Source organism: Pteropus alecto, unplaced genomic scaffold, assembly GCF_000325575.1.
Source record: "Pteropus alecto unplaced genomic scaffold, ASM32557v1 scaffold88, whole genome shotgun sequence".
Lineage (NCBI taxonomy): Eukaryota > Metazoa > Chordata > Mammalia > Chiroptera > Pteropodidae > Pteropus > Pteropus alecto.
The window spans coordinates 9,777,328-9,787,883 of record NW_006494611.1 but is presented as its reverse complement, the minus strand read 5'-3'; the positions used below and the strand labels follow the sequence as shown (position 1 = coordinate 9,787,883).

The 10,556-nt window shown below is 42.5% G+C and overlaps 1 protein-coding gene across 1 annotated transcript; it reads right to left on the bottom strand.

The window, feature by feature from the left end:
- Positions 1–939: 939 nt before the first annotated feature.
- SLC25A28 (solute carrier family 25 member 28) lies at positions 940–10,550 on the bottom strand. The gene is made up of 4 exons (XM_006925891.1): positions 10,400–10,550; positions 4,102–4,330; positions 2,940–2,996; positions 940–1,791 (listed from the first exon to the last, which is right to left on the bottom strand). Exons 1-4 carry the CDS (start codon positions 10,463–10,465, stop codon positions 1,274–1,276), a joined length of 870 nt encoding a protein of 289 aa, XP_006925953.1. The 5' UTR covers positions 10,466–10,550; the 3' UTR covers positions 940–1,273.
- Between the last annotated feature and the right edge of the window lie 6 nt (positions 10,551–10,556).

Here is a 10,556-nt window from a genome sequence, read left to right as displayed (position 1 = left end):
GTTTTATCATCGTATCCCCAACACCAGTGCCTGAACAGACACTCAGTAGTTACTGAATGAATGAATGACAGATGACATAAGAAGGATGACAGATCAAAGCTTCATGGGTTTAGCTTTCCACTCTTTGTACTGAAGTCGTTAATAATTAGAGATAACCAAACAAGAGAACAGACTAACTCAAAAGCACAGTGAAAGCCCCATTCCTGAAAGTTTCTCAGCAGAGCTGAGTGGTTGTCAGGTAGGAAGCTTCTCAGGTGGCAGGTTGGAGTGCAAACCCTCCACTCATTTCCCATCTGTAAGAAGGCACAGTTAGCTTCCTTTCTGGGGACAAAATTTCTGGGTTAGGGTCCCAGTTATGCACTTCCTGTGAGACCTTGAACAAGCCACAGCCTCTATGAGCTTTCCTTATCTGCAAAACAGAGATACCTGCACTGCCTACTTTACAGCTTTTGTGAGAACAGGTGAGATCACATATGCTAAAGTACTTGCAAAAGTCTTAAAACCAAATGAAAGGTGTTCTTATGTACCACATAATCTTCAGGACTTGCAGCACTAAATAATTTGTTTTGCAACTACATTACAAAATGAAGTGCCACTTGGAACTCTGTAGGCAGAGCTGAGAATTAGAACACAGAGATCCTCTACTTCTTCTGTGCCACCCCACTGCCCTAGGGAAAAGGCAATAGTGGGATCAAGATCACCTGTTTAGGGAGGATCTGTCAAAGGCCTATTGTTCCTGCCATCAGGGTGATTCCTTGTAGCCTATTAATAAAACAAGGGGAGTAAGGCCCCAGGGTCTTAAATCACCATGATAATCAGCAGAAACAAAAACTATGGATCACAATAGACCTTCCCTTGGGCCCCTCTGCTTATGCTTAAAGTCAAGAATAGTTGACAGCATTTCACTTCCCCTTTGGCAAGACAAACCCAATGAAACGATTTAATTTAAAGGCTTTTTATTAGGAACCAGGGGAAGGAGCTGCTTATCCCTCTATAACAGTCTAGAGCAGGTCATCAGGCCCAGGAGGGAGAGAGGTTGTCAAAGGTGCTATGGTGTGCTTTGCTGCACCTATTTAGGGCCTGGAAGGAAAGGTGGTGGCAACGGAAGTTGGCAGGAACTGGTGTTAGCCAGAACACCAATAGCCTGGGGAGAGCCCCCGACCTTCCTTCCAACTCCACTCGAGGCTGGATCATGCCAGGAGACAGAGAATGTGGCTGGAGTCGGCGGGGCGCAGCAGTGTTGTCTCAACCCCTGGCTCCACTCAGTGCTGCTTCACTTGCCTGCCCTCCACTCTTCTTGCCGTTTAGTAATTAGGTATTTGAAGAACTCATACACAGACCATGCGATGGCTGTGGAGGGGATCTGGTAAATGACTCTCGCCTGCACCCCTCGGAAGTAGGCGGTCACTCCACCTACTTGATATACCGTCCTGAAGGCACTAGCCATGCCTGTAATATGTCCTGTGAAGTTTGAGTTCAAAGCCAGGGACTCCTGGGTGTTGAGCAGTGTTTTGCAAACGTCCAGTGGGGTTGTGGCAGCGGCAGCTACAGCTCCTGCACAGGCTCCGGAGAGGACGTGGGAGCTGGGGTTGTACCGTCTTTGGGGGTTAAAGTGCTCCTGCAGGAATTCGTAGGTCATGAAGTGAATGGCTTGGAAAGGAACGTTCATGGCTAACTGGGTGGTGTAGCTGCGGTAAAAGGCCCCGGCCCCTTCATTTTGCCACACTGCCCGTACACAGTCTGTCACCCGGTGGTATGGTGAGTTGTACATCTGCATCCTCTGCTTGACCACTGGTGGTGTCATCAACGAGAAGGAAGAAATGGCGAAGGCAACCAACAGGTGAGCAAGTGCCAGATTCAGTTCCAAGTCAGCGGATCAGCCAATATGATAGAGAGAAAAAAAAATGAGCGAGCAGTCAGTTGGCCTGAAAAGTTAAGGTTTCCCTTTTTTGAGAGGAGAGGATCAGAGAGGGTTGGTAAGAGACAAAAAATAACAGACCCACTTCTGGCAGGATTTCTTTAAAACCAGTCAAATAACATGTAAGATCTATCTATGGTTCAGAGACTCCAGAGGCTTCCTTGAAATAAGCACCTAGCTACAATTACAACTCATAAAACAAGAAGTGACTCAGTGGCAGTGAAGATGATAATAAACATATAGCCCTAATGATCCTAATCCCCAGGTACTAAGAACACCTAACTCTTAGGACATGAGGACGTTCACTCCCTCCCACAGGAGAGGAAGAAGTACCACCAAAAACAAAATTCTTAGCAAAGAAGAGTGGTTTTAGTTTCCAAATATCTCCTAATCCCTCAAGAAGCAGATAACATGTTGTGAGCTCTGTGGATCTCATCCTTAGCTTTAGCCCTTTCCAAACCATGGCCTTGCCCAGACAGGCAAAAAAATGGAACTTAAGGAACATGCAACTATGCTACCCCTTCATATTTGCATGGGTACCTCGTTCTCCAACTAAAATGCAAAGATCCAAGCCACAGTGCAGGGAATGAACTCTCCAATTTACTCTTTCATTCCTCTCAACTATCTTCATTCCTACGTGGCAGTATTTTCAACTGTCAAAATCCATTTCCACCTCTTCGAAGTGAAATAATCTGCTAATATTTCAGATAAGATCAAATCCACTATAAAGGGGACTTCTAAGAAGGCCGAGGAACAGGCCAAGTAGAGCCTTATCTTTTTCTAGGGAAGCCCCAAAGATGACTTAAATCTCAATGAATATGCTTCCTGTCCAAGGGACTCCTGCTAAGTACTAACAACATGGGAGGAGCGCCCTCTGGTGGCAAGACAAGATAACATGGCAGGATTTCCTACCAAAACCGATGGGGTGCTCCTCAGCTTTCTTCTGCAAACCAGAAATAAAGAAAAAGCCCAGAGACGCAGATGCAGCTGCCCACTGAGAGAGAGGGTGAGGAATCGTTACCTTCAGCTGGATTCATGGCTGCATCATGAAGTAATGTCGCCACACACCCGGCCGCACCTGCAAAGGAGAAAACAACTGCCACATGTAAGGCCTGGAGAGGACGACTGATTCACTGAGGCCCCAGAATGAAGGGGAGTGGCTGTGCTAAACCTCGGCGCGGAGAGGGAACGATGTTAAGAGCCAGTTCAAAAAATGGGCACCCACTGCTCCTACCCTCCTGTCCCCAGAAATGAAGATATTTGTTCCTACCAACTTCGTAAGGTCACCAATGTACATTCCACATCTAGGATATTAAGGTTGGGAAGTCAAAAAAAAAAAAAAAAAGCCCAGATTTTACCAATAAAGGTGGTTCTGAGAATAAATGCAGTTCATGTCCCAAACAGGAAGCAGAAACACTGCTGCCAAGAGATGTCAGCATATCAACTGACTCCAATGGAGGGAGAACATGAAGGACAGGTCGGATCTTCACTACAGAATATCACCTTCTATCCTGCTGCCCTATGCTGCCCAACTCATCTCTAAATCCTAACATCTGTCTATGTAGACCTTTCCTCACCTTCTCTCCACACTCAATTTGGTTTTCAGACAATCCTCAATCTTCAGATTGCTATCCCTTCCCTTACTTCCACACGACTTCCAACACTGTGGTTTCTCCATACATAAGTCCCTTGGTCCCGCCCCCATTCACTTGAGATCTTATCATGTTCTCAATGACCCAAACTGCCTCTGGTCAGTTAGGATCCTGAAAAGGTGAGATGAAGAGCTGGGGCTCCATTAGTGTCTTCCTTGGGCACCTGGGGGTGATCCTGCCCTGAGGGACAGGACATCACCTGACTATCAATAAATATACAATGGGGGTAGTTCAGTGTGTGTCTCAACATTACCAAGGCATTAGAAGTTGATGCCAGGGAGAAGATGAGAGAGTCAAGCTGGTAGGTAAGGGAGGATACTGTAACCCTTTGTTGAGGTGCCTCAAAGGAGGGGTGGGGTTGAAGCGGCCAGTTGTCTGAGAACATCAGGTTTGGAAGTCCCTCCCCTATAATCTGGCCTACCCCAGCCCAAAGCTTCAGCTCCAAACCACGCTGAGACTGGAAAGCATTGACAGCAGCAAAGCCCAAAGAGATGGGTTAGGTGGGGGAACCAGCACAGGAAGGCTCAATACCATTGGCAATATGGCTATTGCCCCCAGGGTGGATTATATCACTCAATGTCTTTTTTAACTTTTCGTAGCAGGCAAAATAGAGGGCGTGGGCAGGCCCCGCGCCTGTTGCTGTGACGTTCAGCCCCCGCATGGGCCTCCACAGGCCCTCCGTTCTCATAATCCTCCAGAGGGCCTCCAACACATTGCGATAGCGGGCCGCTGGGTCAGGTTGTAGGCTCTGCATCCGGGTCTGAAATTATAGAACGAAGAGTAATGTCAGTGATGCCGAAGTGTTGTTCAACCTCAACACTCAGGCCTTGGGCACTGAGCAGACTTTCTTTGTGGAATCATGCCAGCGTGCAGGAGGGATACCTGGCATCCAGTTTTATTTCCTTCCAAATCTATATCCAATCTTTCCAAGCCTTGGACTTTTTTTTTCTCTAGTCATTTTATGACTCTAAGAATGGAATACCTTTTTTTCCCCAAGAATATAGTCCCCTGGTGTCTCTGAACTCCAAAATGATCCATAGCTCCAGCAACAAATATCAAGTCCCCGTTTCAGAAGTTGCTTTTGTGCCTTTAATAACTCAGGCTAAGATTCTTTACAAACAGATTCTAAAGTCAAGTGTTTACTATCTACAACATACTTCATGTGTTTCTGAACACTGATCCTGGGCCTGCTTCCTGACCAAACACTACATTGACTAATGAGATGATGGCTCATCCTTTGATATAACTTTGATGATAATCTGACTTTTTCAGACTCTTTGGCATTGGCAGCTGGGTCTGTAAGATAAAATCTTGGCAGACATAGCATTCCTAATAGATGCTGCTCTAATTTTCTGGGAAAAGAAAGTTTACTTTCTTTCTATGAAGGTAAAAACCAACCCAGTCTCTAAAACTAAAGGGGCTTCCAGATTGCTAATCTAAATTGATTGAATCCCTAAATTGGCATTGGTTAATAAAATCAGTCTCCATGAACTATAATCCTTGGAATCTCTAGAGGATTCAGTGAATGGAATGAAAGTTTATGGTATACACTTTTTCTTTTTACTTCTGTTACACATATTATCACAGATGAATCTCACAGGCACAATGTTAAATAAGTCAGAAGACATAAGAGTATATACTGTATGATTCCATTTATATGAATCTGTCAACATGAGAAATGTCCAAACCTGTAGAGAATCTTTATAACAATTTGTTTGAGCCAAACTGACAAATATGCCAGAGAACAAGACTGCAAATGCTCCTGGTAGACACTTTGTATGATATTACTAGACAAAGTTTTATTGAAATTTGGGAAATTAATCTTATTTGAAACACTTCTCCAAATCATAGACCTTCTCTGAAGGGTGTGTCTCCCAATGAAGATCTGTCTATTGCTCTATTTCAAGGTTAAGGTAGCACAGGGACTAACAGTTAATAATAAAATCAATATCCAGTGCCTGGAACACAGTAGGCACTCAAGATGTGTTTGCCGAATGAATAAATGAAAGAATGAATGAATATTAGCTGTGCCTGCACCAATTCAGAGAATCAGCCATTAGTGAGCCAACAGAGGTAACTGATGCCCAAGTACGATTTAAATTCTTACTTCATTGCTGATTCAATCTGTATTTAAAAGCTTGAACTTTTCTGTTGGCCATTTGGAACCCAAGAGTAATGCCTTTTCTCAAGAGCATGGGAGAAAAAAATAACTAACCGGATTACCAGAAACTAACCAGATTGACAGGTCCTAATTAGCCACAGGCAATCAACATTCCTCTATACTATTTTCTCCTGCCTGCTACCAAGAAAGAACTAGGAGCTTAAAAGATTAATTACTGGAAGTTCGATTAGAAATACACAGTATCACTTATCACAATTTGACACACTCTTCCACTTCTCAAAACACAAATTCATAAATGTCCAGTCGAGGGTGTACTTACTAATCTTTCACATCATGCAAGGGGTATAAAATTCATCAGATGAATTATTCAGAAAGGCTACAGGTCTTTGCAGGCTATGGCTACTAACAGATAAACCGGGCCTGGTAGCTTAACAATTATGTTTCCATAGGTTTGTTTGGAACTGATCTTGTATAGGGAGAATACTCAGAAATTGCACTGCTTTGCTGGAGTCAAGGGCATGGTTAGGCAACCAGTCTTGAAAGATCTGGCCTCAGAGGCTTGGAACTCTTCACCCCCAAGAGAAACCTGGACTGCGGGTAAGTTACTCTGAACATTTTACACACATCTAAATGTGACTCACAATTTTAACTCAATGAAAATTTCCTTTATGGTAAGGACCCAGGCATAAGCAATGCCAAATATACAAATGTGGCTCCCCTAATTTGTGGACCAATAAATCTATCTTTTGGAGAAAGACAAAATCTCTAAGTAAGAATATATTAATAGCCTTTAATATAACAAAAACCACTGCCTGACTTTGAAGAAAAGCTACTAGTAGGGAGATAAGTGGTTTGGTAAAAGACAAGCTACATTTGAGTTAGAAAGCCTGAGTTTAAGCCCCCGCTTTGCTAAATGTGTGTTCTTGGGTATGTCACTTAACCTCTCTGAGTTTCAATATTATCGTCTATAGAATAAGACTAAGAATGGCTGGCACATAGGTCCGTTGTGTGGATTCAAAGAGTTGAGGCATGTAAAAACCATTGGTAATTTATGAGATGCTAGAAATATAAAGCTATGGTTGTATTTAAATATGATTCTCAAAAGTATTAGTTCATCTTACAGATCATGGCATTGTTGTCTCTGGATAAGTCATTTCACAAATGTGCATGGGCAACTAACTGCTCCTTAATAAATCAGATTTAATTTGTATTGTTTTCATTTTAAAGTTTCTCTGTGATTATGATTTACATGTCCAGCTATTAATCTGAAGGTCATGTTTAGGAACAAGCACTATTGTCAAATTCTGTGCCTTGCTTAGTTCTGGAAATCTGATTTTGAGAAGCTGTACGGAAGGCTTGGGAGTCAGACTGGGTTCAAATCATGACTCTACCACTTAAACTATATGACCTTGGACAAGTTATTTAACTTGCCTCCTTTTTTTCATCTGTAAAATAATGAAAATGGTGTCTACTTCATGAAGTGGTCTCAAGGACTAAATGAAAATACGGCATATCATTTACTGTCATTTATTGAATATTTATTATTATTGTTATTATTATTAGACACAAGAAAATCAAATAAGCCAATGCTGCCAGTCCCTAACCGTTCATCAGTGAATGTGTATAGATATCCATTTACATCTGGAATTTGGAAAAGAGAATTTCTCTTTGCTCTTTCCCCCTATTATGAGAGTAGACTATTTGCTTTACCACTACAGAGCTAAAAAAAAGCAGCACCTTGCTGACAGGTGGGTACTCTGCCAGATGACTTTGAGAAGAGTTCCGACTGCGCCAAGTTGCAGAGCCTATCCCTATAGATAAAGCCTGGTGCTTTATCCCTTTATAGATAAAAAGTATTAGAGCCTATACCTTTATAGATAAAGGCCTAGAAAAAGAAAACTGACATTTATTTGGGTTCCTAAACCTCTCTATATGACCATGGAAATAGTTGGCTGAATAACTATAGCCTAGCAAGGCTATGCTGACTTCTCATGGTCCCTCCCAAGGGCATTTTAAGTCACCTTGACTCTGATAAGTGGCTGGGGGGACACAGGTTTACATGCCAAGAGGCAATGTCAGCTTTCATTTGCAAACACTGTGGCTGCTCTTGAAGCTCCAACATGGGTACCTGCCTCTAATCTTAGGGTACAGTTGGGCTGCTCTTCCTCTCTACCACTCATTTATGGTAAAGAGGAAGAAGAGCTGCCCCAGCACAAGTGAACTGGGAAGCCTTTTCTGAAGATATATGAATTTTACTTTCATGTCTGCATAAGTGTTTAACATACCTACTGACACTAAATCCTACAGGTCTCACCTAGTGTTTCCCTCTAGTGATTTACATCCCAGCATTAATGGCAAATGATTCTTCTAAAATAAGCTTTTGTTTTTGAAGATTCCTGAACATTTTTTCCTCCAGATCAAAAAATTATTTCTTTAATGTAGGGCGTTGAGGCATGACTAAAATGTTGTATGACTCATTTTTAAGAAAAAAATCCAAAGCTTATGTAAATGAGTAAGAACCGTTCTTTAAAATACTGTAGTTACCCTGGAAGGCTAGAAGTGACTTCCAGCAATGCTGTGATTATGCAAAACATTTTTGGAACTCTTCTTCAGAAATGTTCCCTCAGTGAGTTTATCAGCCTCAGGAGTCAATCAGTCTCCCTGCTTTCTGGTCTCACCTTATCTTTGACTCTAACCAGTACTACCCATTTTGATCTGCCATTTTATCCACCATATTTGATCCTGAATGGTTTCAGTTACTAAAAAGTCAATTCCATCTTGTCATAGGACAAAGATTTGCTCCCATTAAGTATATGCACCCAAATATTCTAGAGGCATTTCTAACAGAAAAGAATCTGTAAAATGTTAACAGCAACAGTAGCATTATATAAATACATGGGGTAAGGAGGTAGCTTCCCACGGTACTGGAACAACACTTAAATTGGTAAGTTATAGTAATTTCTAAGTCGGTCAACATTACATTGTATTTTTCAAGTCCTTAAATAATATTCACTGTGCTCTTTGATCTAGTTTTCATTTGATACCTTTCCTGAAACAGAGTACTCTAGACCCTGCTCTTTACTCACAGTCTAAGTATAGTGATGTTATTTTGCAGTTAGATCATATTAACTTTTGGATATATAACATTAACAATTCAGTCATTCAACCTAGACTCCATTACATAAATGTCTGAATCTTTTTCATTTGTAGTTATCCATTTTACATTTCAATATTGTTAGAGCACTAACCATTTTCTTTTCTCTGATGGATTTTACTGTTTATTTCTATTCCTCCCCATTGACAAGAGCTTTTAAAATTCTAATGTTCACTTTAGCGAAGTACATTTACCACTCTTTCAGTGGTATAGCTCTTGTTAGGAGTTATCTTGCAATGTGCCAGAATACTCCTACCAACTCAATGTCATTCACAAAGCTTAACGAGCACTTTCTCCATTTCCTCATCCACATTACAAATGAAATATGAAACGGTACTGGAACCAGGAAGAAACAGAAGAGACAGTCTGCATTTCCTAAGTTGATACTCTCTTCTTTCTGAATATATAACATTTTTCCTAATTTGCAGACAAAACATACATCAATGAACTGACAGGATATTGTCTGATTATACCCTTAAACATGTAAAGGAGGCACCAGTCTGTTATTACATTTATTTCAACAAAACCTCTCGAGATAACTTCTCAATTTAGTCCTCATTTTTAGTGGTTGGTACCTTAGCTCATGCACAAGAAAAAGAACTGTAAGAATAATCGGTTCCCCTCTTCACTCAGCTTTCTTAAGAAGCACCTGACTTATACACCTTCTAATCAATAATCAGCCTCCTTGGCTGGGATGCAATAACTAGATTTACTTTCATCAAATCACGCCCTCGTTTTGAGCTCATTTCGTTTTCTTCACACTTACATCCACTTTCCTATGTCGTAATGCTTCCCTTCTAGTCAAGTTTTCCCTTTTTGTCAACTTCAGATGGCTAAAGAAATAACACTATCGGTTCCATTTCTCCGTTAGGAGCTGATGTTCTCTCTGCACATGCACAATCCTAATCCCAGCTCAATTTTCATGTTCAGGAAATAGGTGGGGTGTCATATGTTTGCTGCACAGAGAAACCGAAACCTTTTCCTGAACACGGTCTTTCTCACATTATTTCCAGTCTGGTACTCTGAATTCTGACTGCACAATGATTTCCCATCAGTCATGGGTTAGATTAAGTAAATTTTTTTTATCTAGTTGAGAGATTCCAGATTCTGGTTCCTGCCGCGACACTTTTTAGGGAAGACAAGGCAAGGAGTTTGTAAAAGCACTCGCCTAGAGAACATCTCAAGGCATTAGGATCTGATTCAAGGCAGTTGGCTTCACCTTAATCAAGTTAGTAACACTTACCCGTTCTCATCCCATCCCACCCTATTCCTGTTTAGTCCCAGCTGAGATCCAGGGCTTGGGCTGACAGATTTTCGTTCCAGAGTCCTGATTCAGATCTCACTGACGGTTAGAAACGGGTCCTGGTTCCTGACTGGGATCAACTCCCAGCCCGGACCTTGCTTGCATGGAGTATCAGTCGAATTGTGTGGTGATGGCAGGAGCCAAGAAGCAACTCATGTCGGCTCCGGCTCTCGGCCGGGATCCTGGCTCCGGACAGGACCCAGGGGTCGGGCCAGCCCTAGGTCGGGTTCGGAGCCGGTCCAAGTCTCACCTTGACGCAGTCGATGGGGTACATCACGCAGTGCTCCAGAATCCCTGCCACGGCGCCCGCCACCATGTGCGTGGTGACAGTGGCTCCGGCCGGTAGCGCCTCATAGTCCGGTCCGGAGTCCGGATCCTGCCGTACCGGGGGCCTGCAGGCCCCGGCC

What these genes read in the sequence shown, in the direction of transcription:
- SLC25A28 (XM_006925891.1), bottom strand. Translation starts at nt 10,465, where the DNA reads ATGGTGGCGGGCGCCGTGGCAGGGATTCTGGAGCACTGCGTGATGTAC. An exon ending in CAATAGCCATATTGCCAATG is followed by an intron (nt 2,997 to 4,101) that starts GTATTGAGCCTT and finishes TCTCCTTTGCAG; the next exon opens with GTGCGGCCGGGTGTGTGGCG. An exon ending in AGCCATGAATCCAGCTGAAG is followed by an intron (nt 1,792 to 2,939) that starts GTAACGATTCCT and finishes TGACACCACCAG; the next exon opens with TGGTCAAGCAGAGGATGCAG.